This window comes from Anoplolepis gracilipes, chromosome 8 (genome assembly GCF_047496725.1).
Source record: "Anoplolepis gracilipes chromosome 8, ASM4749672v1, whole genome shotgun sequence".
NCBI lineage: Eukaryota > Metazoa > Arthropoda > Insecta > Hymenoptera > Formicidae > Anoplolepis > Anoplolepis gracilipes.
In genome coordinates this window covers 11,955,001-11,974,269 of record NC_132977.1, presented here as the reverse complement: position 1 = coordinate 11,974,269, position 19,269 = coordinate 11,955,001, and the positions used below count along the sequence as shown (strand labels likewise).

Below are 19,269 nucleotides of genomic sequence, written 5' to 3'. Positions count from 1 at the left end.
TCGATACCTTATCGATGTAATCGAGCGAGATTTCAAAATTAAAAATGCGGAAAGATTTTTATAAAATTGTTCAATTTTTCAATGATAAATCAAATACGAAATTCTCCTATTTATTGTCAATACAATTATAATAAATACGCACAGAAATTGACTGTCAGACCGCTGGTAGATTTCAGAATATTCAATGAGTTTTAAAAAAGTTCCTACCGATTACTCACACACAGAATTATAAATTACAGATAAAAAAATTCTATCTCAAATTATTCTTCCAATTTGTCCTTGAAGGAAAAAAGTTTTGAATAAAATAAATATCCTATAATAATAATAATATAATAAAAATTAATATTAAATAATAACATGGATAATTAATTATATTATTTGTGTTAAATAATTAATAGATTATTTTTTATAGCGATATTAAGACACTATAATATTTTATTATAGCGATAATCTATTAATTATTTAATATAACATATTATTTATATGTATTAATATATAATTATATTATTATATAATTTTTAAGATATATTAATTATTTGTCTGCTAAAATCTATTAATCCCGTGAAGTACATAACGAATGATTAACTCGCGATTCTCGATCTATCAATGATGATTGATAAGTGAAAATGTCGCGAATCGCAAACATGTCAGGAAACAAGAGACCGTCCACGTGGCGACTAGTCATTCAATGTATTCGCGGATCGGAAACTAAATTGTATTTGCGGAATCTAAAACAGGTGATTACCTCATTTTAGATCAAGAAGCTCGTCTTTTAAGAGCATTCGGTTCTTTAACAATATAATAAAACACAATTTTTGTAGAGATTCTTTTACATTTTTAGGTTTTTTACTTTTTTTTTTTTTTTTTTTCCTTTTGCAAACGTGAAGTAACATCACATTAATTTTTCATAATTTTCAAATATTAAAATTCTTCTCATTAACACACTACACCCGCGCGCGCGCGCGCGCACCCGATACTATTATCATCATCAAACACACACATAAACATATGTATATATATAATTTATTTATATATTTATACATATATTTTTTTATTAATTTTTATTTTGAAATTAATTTTTAATAATTTAAATTTTTTAATTTTTATATATTGTAAAGACAAATATGTAATATCTAAGTTTACTAAATAAAACAAAGAAAATGTCTTGCATGAAAAGAGAGATCTTGAAATGTGTCAAAAGATATATACATATTTTAATAAATATTTTTTAATTCTTTTAAATTTACTGTCATAATCTTTTATTACATCACGCATCATTTATCATACTTTTCTGTATGAATAAGTTATTTGAATAAATATTTTATTTGTGAATCAGCAACCTATGATATTTTTTGTGTGCGTAACATTAAAATAACTTTTAACATACGTATCTGACTCTATTTTAACGATAAGCGGGAAAACATGACAAAATGTAACGCAGTTAAGGAATAGAGACGCATTTAACAACTAAGTATACAAATCAACGACCCTCGTAAAATGGCAAAGGTGCTGCACATTGTGTATGCGCGAAGCTATTTCCAGAAAGAAGTTAACAATTTTCGGCGCGCCGGTAGAGATCATGATAGTTTACACCATTTGTTTATTCATCAAGGTCATCTTATTTGTAAGCGCATTGTAACGATAGAGAAAACGCATTCATTCGATATGTTTCATATAAACAAATCCTCACGTTTATTTCTTCCTATAAACGTTCCGACATGGTATTCAGCCAAAATCTGTTTGTTTGGATATTAAAAAATTTATCGAAAGTAAAAAATAATTAATAACTAGATTTATATCAAAATTAGTTTTCATAATACACATATGTATGTAATATTATACGTATACATATATATAAAATCTATATTTTAATAATACATATAAATTAATTTTAATAATATAACATATATATAATACAATATAATGTAAATTAACACATTGCATTTCTTCGTGTAATTGAAATTTCAGTTAGGTTATTTTATTTTTTAAATTACAATTATTACCGATACAGTAATTTTTTACTTACATACTTGCCAAATATACGTAAATCTTGGAAAATTCTTGAAAAAGACTTGGCTTTCCTGCACATTTCCTGCTTTTTAGAGGAAGTTTGGTGTTCCACTTTTATTTCTACTTCTTTTCCTGTACCGTGGTCTTTTCCGATTTGTTTCTATGGGTGGTGCAATGTACCCTGCAGGCAAGGATGGCAGCAAGGTAACAACCGTAGTGGCGACTCCCGGTGCCGGGCCAGATCGTCCCCAAGAGGTCGCATACACTGACACCAAGGTCATCGGCAATGGCAGCTTCGGCGTGGTATACCAAGCCAAACTCTGTGACTCGGGCGAAATGGTCGCCATCAAGAAGGTTCTTCAGGATAAGCGATTTAAAGTAAGCATATTTATACTATATTCTACACTATATGGTATAAAATATATACTATATAGTAGTACAGTATAAGTATATAGTATGACTATATACTTAGCTATATACTTAACATTGTATAACTGTATACAGTTTATAGTATATATAGTATTTAGTATATTATTTATATTATTTTCTGATATATAAATAACGAACTAAATATTAAAATGTGCTAGAAACATTGTGACATAGAATAATAAAAACATCTCGTATACATTTTTATTTACTCCGTTAATATTATTTTTTCCGAGTATTATTTTATTTTATGCTATCTTTGTATTATTATGAATTTATAATTTTATCTTGTATTTTATTTTTTTATTTACTTTATGTTTTATTGTACCATATATTATTTTATTGTAATTTACTTTTTCTTTTAATTTATTTTTTTTGTCATATTTTGGTGCTCTATTTTATTTTATTTATATTTAAAGCTTAAGAAGTATATATTAAGTAATGAATGGCTCTTTACAATTTCTTTCCAGAACAGAGAATTACAAATTATGCGACGCCTCGAGCACTGCAACATTGTGAAACTCAAATATTTCTTTTACTCTAGTGGTGATAAGGTAACTATCTTATCTCTAGACCTTCCATAAATGTATTTTAAGCGAAAATGAGCTTTTGTCTATCATACAAAAATTCAAAAATTTTGCCATTCCGTTGAGAATCTCTCAAAAAAAAACTTGACGCGAAATATGTAATTACGCGACTATTATAATCATTAACGCGTGATTATGGATTTTTTATGGATTTTTATTTTATTATTTAATGACGTGTGCCTATAAAATGAAACGAAATATGTTTATTTAATGCATGCCACATTGTTATGTTCTTTTAGAACATCTTAACCGCGACTAATCCGGTTTTTCACGTTGACGTAAGTTGAAGCACACCCAGTAGTTTGTGCGAGAAACTCCCCCCTTTTGGCGAAAAAAAGAATTGTAGGCAAATTTTCGCTTTCACATAGGAACGTACATCTTCACATTTATATCATTCTTCTGAAACGTCATTTTTCTTTAAACCTTTTTATTTTCGATCTGGATCTAGATAGATCACGCTGCTTCGCTAGTCTTGTCATCTCGTAACTCCTTGGAAAACGAGTGTGTTAAATGTTAATAACATGAGGGCGTCATATGTGTGTCTAAGAAAGATAATGGAACGTATAAAAACGATCTATAATTTTAATGGCTATAATTATAATTGCTATAATTAACAAATTTTAATCACAAATTCTTTAATATATTTTTTATCAACTTTTTTTAATGAAAAACTTTAAGGTAGTCTAAAAAAAAGATCTTTTAAATAAATAAATGACGAATAGAGATTATATCTTCATATTTTAGTACTCTTAATTAATTCTTAAAATTTATCAAGATATTTGTATGATGTTGAAAATTAAAAAGTTGAGAAAGTAAAAGAAAATTTACCACTAAAATAACTAAAAACGCAAATAATAAGAAAAATTTTTCTTAGATTTTGGTTAAAGAGAATTTGTCATTAAAATTTAAATTGCGAATTTTGTGGAACACTCCATATATACAGCGTGAGTTTCTCATTGCAAATTCATATTTTTTCTTCAAAACAACTATGTGTTTACTTTACATCAATCTATTTCTCTCATTATTCTGTGCATAAAAGTATTGAGACAAGATAATCGAAAAGTGAATATTTTACGCGATATTTTAAAGTTTGTGCAAAATTATGTCAAATTAAAATGTAAAATATCTCGTGAACACGCTATTCAATTTTTGAATATTCTTATAACCTTTTACGCAGATTACAAATCAATTTATATAAAAAATTTAAGACGATTCCATTTAAAACAATAAAAATGACTTTAAGTGTTCCCACTTAAATAAAAATTATTATTGCCATATGATAGGCCCCTTAGTACTGTACAATTTTGATTACAAATTTGGGTACAAATCCTCATATTTAAAGTGATAATAGTTATTACCTTACGCTGTATGTATATATATATATATACATTGGAATAGCATAACTGATGTTTGGTTTTGAAGTAGTGTGTCTTTGAGGCGACAAATACTTGTAGACAAATTTCAGGTATAAATATTGCAGTAGAATTATTTTCTTTTCTTCTTTTTAGAAGGACGAGGTTTATCTCAATCTAGTCCTGGAATACATACCCGAAACTGTGTACAAAGTCGCTCGACATTATAGCAAAAGCAAGCAGACGATACCAATCAGCTTCATCAAGGTGAGTTAATTTCAATATTCAGAAAGTCATAATTTAAAACAAAAAGTAAAGAAATAATACATATTTTTTAATCTACTCCGTTATTTATTTGCAACTTTACTTCTGTTTTTTATTCACAAATAAAATTGATAATTGTTATATAATAAAAAAATCTTTCCAAACTTATATTTTTATGAACTATATATCATATAGAGTGTGTATACTATTGCACTATATAAAATAATATATCGTATAACTATATATTTTGTAATATATAGTATTTAGTTTACTATACTATATTATATTACTATACTACAGAGTATATATTATACGTATAATATAATATAGAAGAAAATAAAAAATGAAAATCATTTTTAGTATAAACTATATATACTAAAGTAATTATCTTTATATAACATATACTAATAGTAATAAGTATACTAATAGTGTACTTTAATAGTTATACTATAGTGTAATACTACAATAGCATAATAATAGTACACTTTAGTACTATTTAGTATATACTATTATACTGTAGTATAACTATTAAAATATATTATTAGTATATAGCATACACTAAAGTGTACTATTAGTATTATACCATATTATAACTATTAAACTATACTATTATATTTAATAGTTATACCATAGTATAACTATTAAAATTTATTATTAGTGTATACCATATACTAAAGTGTATTATTAGTATTCACAGTATAATCATTATATTACATTATAACTATTAAAGTATACTATTAGTATTATACCATAGTGTAACTGTTAAAGTATACTATTATATACTATATACTATTATTATACTATTATATACTATGGATGAATTTTATCTTTTGTTTTCTAGTATAATATGCTAGCATATACAGTAATGAGCAAAACTGAACATACTTTATCTATTTTTGGAAACATAGTCATATATTTTAAAACTATAACATTATAATAAAGATAACTAAACAATACATAAAAACTAGTTGTATATAAAGTTTGTTAAAGCCACTTAATGATTCTTTATATTTCTTATGTTGTTCATTATCATAGATACATTGTACTCGGTTTTGCACCTAATATTTATTCAGAACTTAATATTTTGTCCAAAGGCCTTTTGCTTTTAGTACTGAGTGTATTCTTTGCGGCATACTTTGTACTAATATTTCGCAGTAATCTGAAGTGATTTTGTCCCATTTTTCTTGGACTCTAAGTCCAAAGATTATCAGTTGAAGTCGGCATCGTGTGATATTTGCAGTGTAATCTTTTTTTTTTCAAATGAACCCAGAAATTCTCTATCGGATTTAAACCTGGACTTTGCGCAGGCCAATAATAATTTGAAATTTTGATTATTTAGCCTATTTTGTACCGATTCTGCTGAAACGTAACTTCATCCTCGGGACACGGCATGTTTTCTATCATTTCTGATAGAATGAGATTCTATATAAGAACTTAACGTAAACATTGTAAGACAGCGTCTGAAGTTGATTTTTTATATATTACCCTATCGTTTGTAATTTCAATATTGTGTATCCGAATGAATGTGAACAATCTTAAAAATTTTATAAAGTGTGTTCAATTTTGCTCATCACTGTATATAGTATATATAGTATAAAAGAAGATGAAGATAACTTTTTGATTTTTTGCAGTTGTACATGTATCAACTGTTCCGTTCATTGGCGTACATCCACTCGTTGGGTATCTGCCACAGAGATATTAAGCCGCAGAATCTACTCTTAGACCCGGATACCGGTGTCTTGAAATTATGCGATTTCGGTTCGGCTAAGCACCTAGTGAAAGGCGAGCCCAATGTGTCTTACATATGCAGTCGCTATTATCGTGCACCTGAGCTCATCTTTGGTGCTATCGATTATACTACAAAGATCGGTAAGCTATAAATATCTTGATTGATATTACATCTTTTAAAACTTGCAATCATCTCTATCACTTGTAATAACTTATATATATGTATGTATTTTGAAGAATTATTTAAACTTCATCAGGTATCTGCTGGAATCTCTTAGATCTTCAATCTAACACATGATAAAGTGTAGGAAATTTGAATTTCTTTTTATTTAATTTTTATATTATATTATAATACATTTTTAGCGTGACTATTTTATTATTATATAGAGCCGGATATTAATTTAATTAATTACTTAAGTAATTAATTGATTTAAAAAATTAATTATTTTATTATCATTACTTGATTACTTTAATATATATATATATATCACTTCTCTCTCGAGTTTAATTTTCTCCCATTTTTTCGATAGATGTTTGGAGCGCAGGTTGCGTGTTGGCAGAATTGTTATTAGGCCAACCGATATTTCCCGGCGATAGTGGCGTCGATCAGCTGGTAGAAATTATCAAAGTCCTTGGTACACCTACGCGCGATCAGATACGTGAGATGAATCCCAACTATACCGAATTCAAATTTCCACAAATTAAGTCGCATCCTTGGCAAAAGGTAAAGTTCATTGTCTTACAAATAATTTCACAATTCCATACCTAACACATAAATCTACACACACACACACACACACATCTAACGACATTTCTTCTCTTTATCTCGTGATTGTCTCTTGTTGCACACATGTCTATCACTTTGTGACTAAAAACTCATTATAAATAATTAAAGAGCCAATTTCCCGAAATTCATATCTTTGAAAAAAATAGAATTAATACAGATTACTTCAGTTTTTCAAATATATGAACATTTTTTAATGACCAAAAAAATTGATCTAATTAATTTTATAACGGGAAAGGAGAAAGAGAAGATGTAGGGCCTCGAATTTTCGATAAGATATAATAAGGAATTACCAATGCACACTTTTGGAAAAAGGAAAGTATTTTTTTCGTTTTCAAAAAATTCGATCGGTGATCGCATTAGTGGCTCGATAGTGCCATTCATCAATACATGTACTCGTGGTTTGCAGTATATGCTTCAACGAATGAGTGAAACACCTGTGTGTTCCATGGAGCACCAGAAGATTAGAGTAAGTGGTCCGACTTGCAACAAGTCTTATTCAACACATAACTGGTACAAACTTTCTCTATTTTGGCTCATTGTACTAACATCCAAACTTCCATCTCGATAATTCGGACAAGCGTGCAGATTTCTCTCCAGTATACTCGGGGTAAACTAACTTTAAAGAAAGAATTGAATATAAGAAAAAATAAATTAATAAATTAAATATAAATTAATTTTTAATTATTTAAATAAATTAATTTGATCATTTAAATAAATTTTTATTCTTTTCTCTATCAATCGATATCAAGTGTCTTCCTCATGCGAGAAAATCTCCTTTTATTGCCCGGTTCATCTCATTTGTTAACGTTACTAACGATCGTTACTATCTCTTGTATTTGTTGTGCCGACTGAAAATAATTAAAAGTATCACACTTACTCTGATGTTCTGGTGATATTTGACATTTGCATTTGCGCCAAACAAGGAATGAATAACATGTTTTGGCCTTTCGTGTCTTTCAAGAGTAGTGCTTGGAGTCTGTGTTGTTCATTTTAGATGTACCATACATATTCATACTTACATTGTACTTATTCGACTATCATGCTGATACAACGTTACATAAATAGGAAGATTGCATGTACACACACGCATACATAGGGTGGAAAAAAAGTAACAGAGTAACGTCTTAATATTTCAAAAAGTATAGATTTTAGAAGAAAATATTTTACACAGAAGCTGTAGTTTGCTTCAAGTGTCAAATAATATTATTTTGACATTTCATTTTGTGAAGATCATCTGATTATTTAAACAGGAACCTGCTCTTTTTATTACATACGTACATAGCTGATGAGTAAATTTCTCTATTCTGTAAGGAATTTTTAAACCGTTGAATTTTCAGTAAATCAGAAAACTTTTAATAAAATAAACTTTAATTATTATTATAATTTAGAAAAAGAAACATCTCGACATTATTGTAAGAATCGATTGCAACAAAAAATGGAAGTTACTGTATAAAAAACTAAAGACAATCTTAACAAAGTGACTCAAAGTCAAAATGATACTATCACCATGATGTAACATTTGAAATTCAACTTTTGTTTAAAATAATTCTTCGAAAATAATAGCTTTCGAAATAGGATAAATATTTCGTTGTTTTTTTCTATACCTCGTATGTATGTGTGCGTGTGTACATAAAATACCATATGGCACAGGTGTTTCTAGATGGTACCAATCATAAGCATCATCATTTTATCTTCAATCCTCAACAAACATAAAAGATATCTCTCTTTTTAAGCATCATAAAATGAAATCTTTTAAAATAAAATCATTAAAAATCATTGTTTTATGAAATTTTTAATTAATTGCAACGCTAGATGTAATTTTTCCTTCGGATTAATGATCCTAAAATCCTATAAATACTGATATACGTAATTTGAAAAAAATTTTTTTAGCTCTATTATATACAGGGTGAACTGTTATGACGTCCCAAAATCAAGAATATATTTTGACAAATTATATATTAAACATATATTATTTCCAAGAAAATCTTTATAATTTAAAATAAATAAAATAATCTGTTAAAGATCAGATGGTATTTTATAAATTCCAAGAGCTTAATAAAATTACAATATCTGTTAAAAGTTAAAATCAAAAATTCTCACGTTATTAATATTTTATTCTGGTTACTAATTACTCATTTAATTTTTAATAAAATCTTAGAATGTATGCAGTTATAGAGAGCAGTTCAGTTGGCATTTCAAAACATTTGTCGCCAATCTATTTAAGCTTCTTACCATTAGCTCACCATAACTTCACCCTAAAAAAAAATCATCTGATCAAGATGATTACATAACGGATTTTTCTCGCTCATTTTATAATCATATCGAATAACAGTTAAACGTTGGATTAAGATACGAAGAGAGAAACAATTTTTTACATGAGCACGATGGTTGCAGGTATTCAGGGCGCGCACCCCGCCGGAGGCGATGGACCTAGTGGCACGATTGCTAGAGTACACCCCGTCGCTACGTATGACGCCGTTGCAGGCATGCGCGCATTCCTTCTTCAACGAGTTGCGTGAGCAGGGAACGCGGCTGCCCAGCGGCCGCGAGCTACCACCGCTGTTCAACTTCACCGAACACGAGCTGCGCATCCAGCCAGTTCTCAACAGCATGCTGATACCCAAGTACATGCAGTCGGCCACCGCTACCACCGGTACGGAGGGGAATCCTGGCGGGGGCGGCGGGGGTGGAGGTGGTGGCGGCCAATCGGACGCCACGGGCGCCGCCGCCAGCGCCGTTAGCGGTAACTCTAGTGATAATAGCGTTACCAATCCTAACACCACCAATACCATCAGCACCACCAATACGCAAAACACCGACTCCAGCCAATCGAACATGGCTTGAACCGTGGCTTTGTTCTCCTTTTTTCTTTTTCTTTCTTTTCTTTTTTTTAACGTTGTCAAAGAATCAGATTATACAGCGACATGACGAATCTATCTATATATCTTCTGACGAGGATGTCCATGTTGTAAATGCGATATATATTGCATTGCGAAGTTTATAGATATAAGAATTTTTCACCTTCTAGAGCGAAAAGTAGCGTAGTTACAGCGACGCGATTCGGCGAGATTAAGGTTTCTCATCCCCGTAATAATCATATTGAACACATTTATGACATCAGGAAAAGAGCCATATATTGGAATAAATTATCTTCGTCATATGTTATAACTTGTATTTGATAGAATGGGAGCAATCTTTCAGCTGAGATTGACATCTGATAGCTCGATCTGTCAAAGTTTGTTTTATAGCAAATATATATATATATATATATATATATATATATATATATATATATATATGAGATATATATATATATATATCCTTATACATATATTTTAAAGCTCATATTTTTTATAAAATACATAAAATATATCCAGCGCTTTCAGATATCAATCTGCAAATAATAAAAATAAAAACATTTATATATATGTGTGTACGTTAAATTTTTTTTATTAAGAAGATTAAATTATCTACTAAAATAGAAAAGTTGTGAACCTATTTTTTAATAATATTTTTTGATTAAAGATGGTAAATTTATGTGCACAATATTATGCATGAAAAAAGAAAACTAATTTTCTATTTCTGATGCTATAAAGCAATATGATTCTGACAGAAGCCTTAATTATAATTATCGTTGCCGAATTGGATTCAGTGTATATAATATATGTAGGAATTGGTTCTTCTTTAACTTTAAATAACCGCTGCGTTTACTCTAGTTAAAGGTAAACTAAGAGGATGTGTAATCTAATGTGTCTCTAGTAATGTTGTTTGCATCACCATCGTTTTATACTTTAAGACACCGTGGTATCAAAGCTCGACGAAAGTATCAATTTAAGAAAAATATATGAATACTGAATAATAATAATTGAAGGATGCTACTGTCTTTCGTACCACCAGACCGATGCAATTTCAATGACAAATTCTTAATTATATATCTTATGTTTGTATTTAAAAAATGGTCCCTCTCTCTTTAACTGATAATTAAATGCAACTGTAATTAAATAAGTCGATTGTCCGTATCGTAAATTCCTATCAAGACCAAAGAATGTTTTTATTATGAATTCTCGCTCCTAATTTTAATGTCACATGCGCAAAATGAAAATTTTGCATTCTCACTTTGTGTTATCACCTGGTCACGTGACAAATAATAAATAACGAGATAGATGCAAGGAAAGAGAATCAATACAAGGTCGCAAAAAATACGGGAATTTAATATACGAATATTCAACTGTACGTGTGTATATTAAATTATTAGATTATGTGGATATTTTCAGGCGAAATTAAATATCTACGAAATTCTTGAAAAAGTACCGACAACACAAATTTGTAATCAAATATCTTTTGCAAGCAATTATTATCACTACGTCAGCTTTGAGGAGAGGGTACCAATGAGAATTGGAGAAAGACCATCATGCTATCGATGTAATTTAGCATACATATATAAAAATTGGTCGTTCTCTGATAACTATAATAACTACTAAAACGTGCATGACTCTAAGATGAAAACTCAAAAAGGAAATGACATCTGATAACATTATTTTATCTAGACAATACACAGGATCGAAACCGATATAATTTCACTGAGTTTATATTAGAATATATATATATATATATTTTTTTTTTTTTTTTTTTTTTTTTTATTTATTTACAGATCAATAAAGCGATAATTATCTTATAATATCTACTTTTTTTATGGAAAATTAGGTTTTAACTATACCGGAACTATACCGGTTTCGAATCTTTGTACATGATTGTTGCTGCAAGATTAGTTTAAAATAAAAGAGAAAAAAAAGAGTGGATTATATCATACCTTTTACTCGCAAGGCAAGTTTCATTTCCAGACTTAAGTTCTCAAGGTTTCAGTCACATTGAAGACAAATATGATTAACAAAATAACAATGACAAGTAATGATGATATTAATGTATCAATAACACTAATGATTTCATGTTTCGTCTCGACTGAAATAATCTTATAAGTAAACCCTCACGGAAGGGATATTCTCTGCCTTGTGTTTAAATTTTTAACGAATTTCTTTCATACATATTAATGGCTACTGTAGTGACAGACGACAGAAAAATGTCCTTTTCAGATAAAAACTGATCGACTAGCCGCAAAATGACTGAGCTATCATACGCCAGCATAATTAAAGAGAATGTTAGCTAGCAAGCCGGAGCATTTAGCGAGAAGACATATTCGTGCCTATTGGTCATGTCTAAGTCGTTATAGCACTCTATCGCTATTATTGTATTATGACTTTCTTCGGGTTCTAAATTTTTTCTTTTTTTTTTTTCGTTTTTCTTTAATCGTAGCTGACGAACTTCTGGTCGACCCAACTTGGAGCGATTTTTTATACTTTTAAGCCAACGACACGTTGAACAGGTTCTTTTGGTGCATCAGTGAAATCGCTTCAATAATGAAGAGAGCTCTTTTTGCGTGTTAAATATGTCCCCGGAATTACTTATGCAAATCGAACATTCGAATTCTTTTCGAAAAGGACACATGATAAGAAAAAAAACTTTCTAAAATTAAGAAGGAAGGGCTTATATTAGATCCTTCGTTTTGCAAGAATTATGAAATAATTTGTAACATAATATTTTGATTTCCAAAATATTTAGTTTCAACATTTGAAAAAAAATATTGTAAAATGTAAAATAATAAATATAAATTATCTTTATATATATATATTTTAAAAATAATCTATTATTGAGTTGTTATTAATAACAACTTTGTAATATGTTAATTATTATAAGAAGTGCAGTTATAAATGCAAAAATCAAATCTATTTGTTAATGTTTTTAACAGAATAGATTGTGAAGCTGCAGAAAATTTGAAATATTAAAATATTTTAATATCATTTTTTTTTATTCAAAGATACACAGACAGAGTGATAAAAATTTCAAAGAATAAATCTTGACGTATCTCTATTCAAAGTGAAGCTAAAGCTATCATTATTTCATGTCCATTTTTGAAATGAAATAACTTTTATCTAAAATTATCATTCTTTATAAAAACACTCTGTTTTCGAATTATTCTTGGATTGATTAATGAATCACCCTGTGTGTGTTATATTTTATAAATACACATAAAATCAAACTCTCGCACTCGAATTCCGGGTCACGACAGTTATCTTGCATGTATACATATCATATTTGCGTCTAAAAAGATAAAGTTCAAGCAGTTTAGTTCTTAAAAAAAAAAAAAAAAATAAATATAGCTAAAGATGAAAACAAAATAGCGTGTATAAAATTTGAAAAGATAGTAATGTTAAAGATTTGAAAGTCAAATTAGAATTTTATGGACGTGTTGAAGGCATTAAAATTAATTTTTTAGACTAACTTTTTTATTCTTTTTTAGCTATAGATACTTTTCATGTTTAATTTTAAATAACAAATCACACGTCGTCCATTTATTTTTTTTTGTTTTGAAAAAATACATGGGATGTGCTCTGCAAAATGTGTCTTCCGATTTTGAAGAAAAGAAAGTACGTTTTGCATAAAAAAAAATTGCAAACGTATCAATGATAGAAATATTAAACTGACATTCTCTAGCCATATGTGTACAGATATACCAATCACAAACAATTATACTCAAATCGAATAAATGTGATTAAAAGAAGCTAAATTACTGCATAAGATATACTGCGTTTATTAAGTACAGCAATTTTTCGGATAAATTGATTTATTAATTAAGAGAATAATTATTCTATAATTGTTTCCTTTTTTTTTAGCGGTGTATTTATATAAATCCTTGCGGAGAGAGATGGCTGGCTTGATACAAAGACTCGAACTATCTTCTTCGTATTATCACGAATTGATAACGTAATACGAGCATTCTTTCGCAAAGAAATTTCGAAATTATCGAAGTTTGCGAAATTACACCAGCTTGTATCTCTAAATCTGTATGTTTCAGTTGCACTTTATCTGTCTTCTCCTTTGAAGTATATGATGTATCTTCATATATGCATATATATTATTATTTTATTTTACAACGAAAAAGAGTGTAGCTGAAATAAACAGGTCTCCTGTTTCTTTTGAGTTTTAGGCAACTGTCAAGAGAAGTGTCAAATTCGGAAACGGAAAAGAGAGATTAGCTGCGAAAATCTAGCTAATAGTGAAATAGAGAAATAAACGATTGAATCAAAAAACAGCTTGAACATAGATATTGTTGATTATTTATCGTGATTATTATTATTATTATTATTATTAATAAACAAAAAAATTCATCGATTTTCGGTTTTAATTAATTCCTTTCTCACATTTCATCTCATCTCACCACAATTTGTCTTTTCGATATATTATTTACTTCAACGCGTCCTTTTGCTATCATGATATCAACGGAATTTAAAAATAGTTTCTGTATTTAATGATTTATTTAAGCAACATAATTAAATTATAGTGTGATCGTTAATAGAAGACAAATGTAAAATATTGAAAGTCTGTATAAATATTTTCAATATTGATCGAAAAATTCGTTTATTTTGTTTTTTCTTTTATTAATGTCAAAAATAGAGAGGGGGAGAAAAAAATGAACGAATCTTTCGAGGGAATTAAATTATACACACTTATACGTATATATATATATATATATATATATATATAATTTAATTTATAATAGAATATTAAATATGTGACGGGCGCGCGCATATTAATAAATATGTAACGTGATTAATAAAACAGCACTATTGCTTTTTTGTGAAGAAAGAAGAAATAGGAAAAAAGAATTAGAGAACAAAATTTACTTCTAAATAATATTAATTAAATAATATATTCTCTTTTTCCCTTTGTTTGCCAATATATTTTATTCATTAAGTCTTCTTTTTCGTTCTAACATTATTCTTATTCATAGCTTTTTTTTAAAGTGTAGTAAATAAACTGAGCTTTCTTGAAGTGTAGTAAATAAAATGTAACATTTTTGTAAAAACAAAAAGTTAATAAAGTAATGTAATATATAGAATATATACGTGTATGTGTCAATGCGTGTATGCGTGTATACATATGTATTAAATTAATGCAAAAGATATTAAATCAAGAATTCAAAATTGTAGAAAACGAAAAAAGAAATACATTGAAGCCAATTTATATAGATTATTTTTAATTAATAAAAATTATTGCAAAATTAAAACAAAATTATTTCAAATTTTATTTATACATGTAAAAAAAACTTTTGCAACAATATAATACATTCTAATGTAATATATTTTACGTTTTGACGTTACGAATATGCGTGCTTGCTGACGTCGTTTTATGATACATATGTTAATACTTATATAATAAGGTAAGAATGCAAATGACCTACATTACAGACCGATACAACCGTGTACTTTCGTAAAAAAATAAGCATTTTTTTTCATTACTAAAAGTTTCAGAAATCTATAATTAATAGGATTAATTAATTAAATAGATTGAGTTAAAATATATAGATAAAATTAATTAATTAAATAAATAGAATTAAAATTTTTACATAATTTATGTTACACGAAGAATAAACAAGCTATTGAAAATTGGGTTTTTCGAAAACAATGCATTTCTGAAACTTTTTTTATAATCCTTGATTTATTTACACGAAGAATAAAAAAAAACAGCAAATATATACATAGATTTAATTATAACGGAATTAAAAATTTTAAATGTTTATTTTATACATGTACCTATATGAAATTGTAGAAATCGTGATACACACAAGATATTTAATGAAGAAAATAAGTGAAAAATGTAAAATATAATTTTTTCGAGAATATTAACTTGAGAATTAAAACAAATTAACGTTTATACTTTTCTTAAACTTGAATGAAAAAAATGATCTTTAATAATAACCTGTAATTATATTAACTTTAATTTAATAATAAATAAATAACTAAATATGTATACATAACTAAATAAATATAAACAACTATATATAATGACTGAAAAACTAAAATATTAATATTAAAGAAGTTTTATTCAATAAAGCAATTTAAAATAATTTAAGTTATATTTAATAATTGATTTAAATTATATTTTTATGTAATAAATTATGTAAAGTATCAAGATTACTTTTATTTCAATTGAATATAGTTTCTTTTTTTTTTTGCACAAGAGAAAAACATATTTTCGCAGAAATTAATACGATATATATAACACAAGATCTTTACAGAAGCTATTCAAATTTTAAAAAGTACAAATATATTAATTTGCTATTCTCAAAATTATTTTCCTCGGAAGCAAAGTCTCAAAGAAAAAAAAATTTATTCTATACTTTTGACTTGTTTTTACAAAATTCTTAAAATATTTTTGCTGCATCACGATTTCAAACACATCAATCGATGATGATATACATATACAATCTTTCTTAATTTATGCTATTTTTCTAAAACAATCTATCGTGTAAAAATTTAATAATTAAGATTATATAATATTATATTAATCCATTAACGACCAATGTCTTATTAAAACAAAAATTTTATTTAAAGTAAAATAAGTTTTTAATTTTATTTTAAGTAAAATAACTTTCCTGTAAAAATTTTCAATATTTTATTTCCAATATATAAAAGTATTTGAGAATATAATAATAAAATGTTTAAAACGTTGTGATAGTATATAAAATAAGAATAATTACGATTTTTAAATAAGATTATATAATTATACATTCAATGACTAAATTATTTATGGTTGTTAATGGATCCAATAAATTGATCATGAAGAAAATTAAAAAGAGCAAAGAAACCGTCAAATATAAATGGAACAATTTCAAATATTGACATTAGGTCATTTTTATGACGAATGAATTAAAATGAATCGAAAGTTAATCTCCAAAAATTTTAATTATCAATAATTACTTACTATTTCTATATATTTTTATTGTTGCGTATTCAGTTTAAATTTATTTAAAATAAGTATATATAATAAATAATTTTTAATTCTCTTAATTTTAATTAAAGAAAGACAAGAAATTTTCAAGAATGTATCTCGTTCAAGAAATTAATATATATATATATATATCTTTTTATAGATATATAAAATATTAGAAAATATAAACTGCAGAATGTCCTTTTAGTAATGAATTATCTAGCTAATTTGAAAATATAAACAATTTTTTCTTTAGTAAAAATCTCTAGCCTTCAGTAATTTTCGAATTATAAGCGAAAAAGAAAAACTTTATGGAAATTTATTTAAATTTTATGGAATTAAGAGATTAACAAAACTGCAGTTTTCACTTAATTTTAGGCAGAATTTACATTAATAAAATTTTAATTTAAGTTTTATAAAGATATATAATGGCAAAAATTTTTAATTTGTAAAAAATGATCTCCTCTCCTCTGACATTTTTACTAAGCAAATTGTTCAAAAAATCTATTATGAAAACGATAGTTTTACAATGCTCTGTATATATACATAGTTTATATTCTCTATTTTTAATATTAGATAATATTTCTATTTAGGGGAATAGAAAAGACCAAAATTATCTTATCAACCTTAATTTCGAATATCTTACGCCTCTATTTTCATACAAGGAATTTTCTTTAAATTTACTTTAATTCTTTTAATTCTTTCATTTCTTCAGATATATTTCACGGTATATATATATATACAATATATGTCTTATTAATTCAGAATTAAATTAAACTTATTATAAGTGCTTTTGTATAAGGTATTTGATATTAAGGTGTGAGTTATTAAGAATAATTTTAACTTTTTTTTTTATCTGAAACCTGATCTTAGCGTACGTTTTAAGAGCTCTAAATGGACATCCTCTTCCGAAGAATATAAAAAAGGTTTACTATAGGCACGTGGTGAAGCAGTGAAAGTCTTTTAATGGAATATTTTTTTGCCGCACACTTGTATTTACGCAATATTTTTAAATTAATTTTTAGTTAATTATTATAAAGATCGCAAAATGATACAGGACTTTTCTACTCGATTTAACCTTACCTACGAGAAATGGAGTCATTATTACCGAACACCCTGTATATATATATATATATATATATATATATATATATATATATGTATATATATATATATATATATATATATATATATATATATATATATATATATATACATAATAATAACATAAATATTAGATTGTAATATAATATAAAATAAAATTTTTAACTTTTCTAAAATAATTTTAATATACAGAGAATAAGTAATAATATGTATTGCAATATAATTAATAATGATTAATTATTATAATTAATTAGAAATAATAATAATAATTTATAATTATAATAATTAATTAGAAATTTATTAATAATGATTAATATGTGTGTAAAACACATTTTATGCACTTGATTTTTTTAAATTTAATGGTAAAGAAGAAGCACACACATCACAAAAAAAACTCCACAACCTGATTCTTTTTTTTATACTCCTCAATATCACATTTTAGATGAGGACAAAGATGCTAAGGAGGCGAAGGAGCAGGAAGGTCAGGAGCAGCAAGTGGTAGATGGCGAATAATAGAAGAAGCTACACCAGATAATGCAGATGATACATCGCGCGCCGGTCAAGATGGATCCGATGATGATATATGACGGACGAATAAAAAAAAAATGATAAAATCGAGATAACATCATCTTCGACCGCGCGAGAGCAGTAAGTCCTTAATGTTTAAAATTCATGAATGTACGATATTAGGGAAAAATTGTTTAATATACATAGAGCGAGAAACGCGCGCGTAAGCGACAAAAAATATTTACTACACAGTTAAAATAAAATTAAATTACAAGAAACAGATGGTTAAGAAAAAAAAATGAAGTAAACGGAGTAGTGCTAGTTATCACCACGCCTATACGATAAAAAAAAAAAACGCGCTAATTCAAATGTCAAAGTGAATAGGGGTGAGAGATTATGCGCGCACGTGTGTGTATGTGTGTGTAAAAGTGCGTTTGAACGAAAGAAAGAAAGAGAGAGAGGCATGTACATACATATATATGTATGTAATATATAAATAAAGCGCATATATATATGAATATGTATATGTATGTATAGGTAATTAATTATATGATTATACACTGTACTCTATACGCGGTGAAAAAAAAAGTAAAGAAAAAAGTAGTAAGACTCTTATTACACGATTGCTATGTTTACAATTATTATATATATACATAATTGCAATGTCCTATAAATAAAT

The 19,269-nt window shown here is 27.1% G+C and overlaps 1 protein-coding gene across 16 annotated transcripts in view; it reads left to right on the top strand.

Moving 5' to 3' along the window:
- LOC140669000 (glycogen synthase kinase-3 beta) overlaps window positions 1-19,269 on the top strand; it is a 45,700-nt gene that overhangs the window by 26,030 nt on the left and 401 nt on the right. For 11 of the 16 annotated variants that reach the window (XM_072898408.1, XM_072898402.1, XM_072898400.1 and 8 more), the window contains 7 exons: window positions 2,198-2,388; window positions 2,907-2,990; window positions 3,263-3,301; window positions 4,532-4,642; window positions 6,271-6,508; window positions 6,898-7,091; window positions 9,549-10,086. In XM_072898408.1, coding sequence (XP_072754509.1) covers window positions 2,198-2,388; window positions 2,907-2,990; window positions 3,263-3,301; window positions 4,532-4,642; window positions 6,271-6,508; window positions 6,898-7,091; window positions 9,549-9,998 — 1,307 coding nt within the window. In that variant the 3' untranslated portion in view covers window positions 9,999-10,086. Of the gene's footprint in view, window positions 1-2,197; window positions 2,389-2,906; window positions 2,991-3,262; window positions 3,302-4,531; window positions 4,643-6,270; window positions 6,509-6,897; window positions 7,092-9,548; window positions 10,087-18,525 lie in introns of those variants that run through there. The other 5 variants (XM_072898410.1, XM_072898406.1, XM_072898409.1 and 2 more) reach the window with 4 other exon arrangements.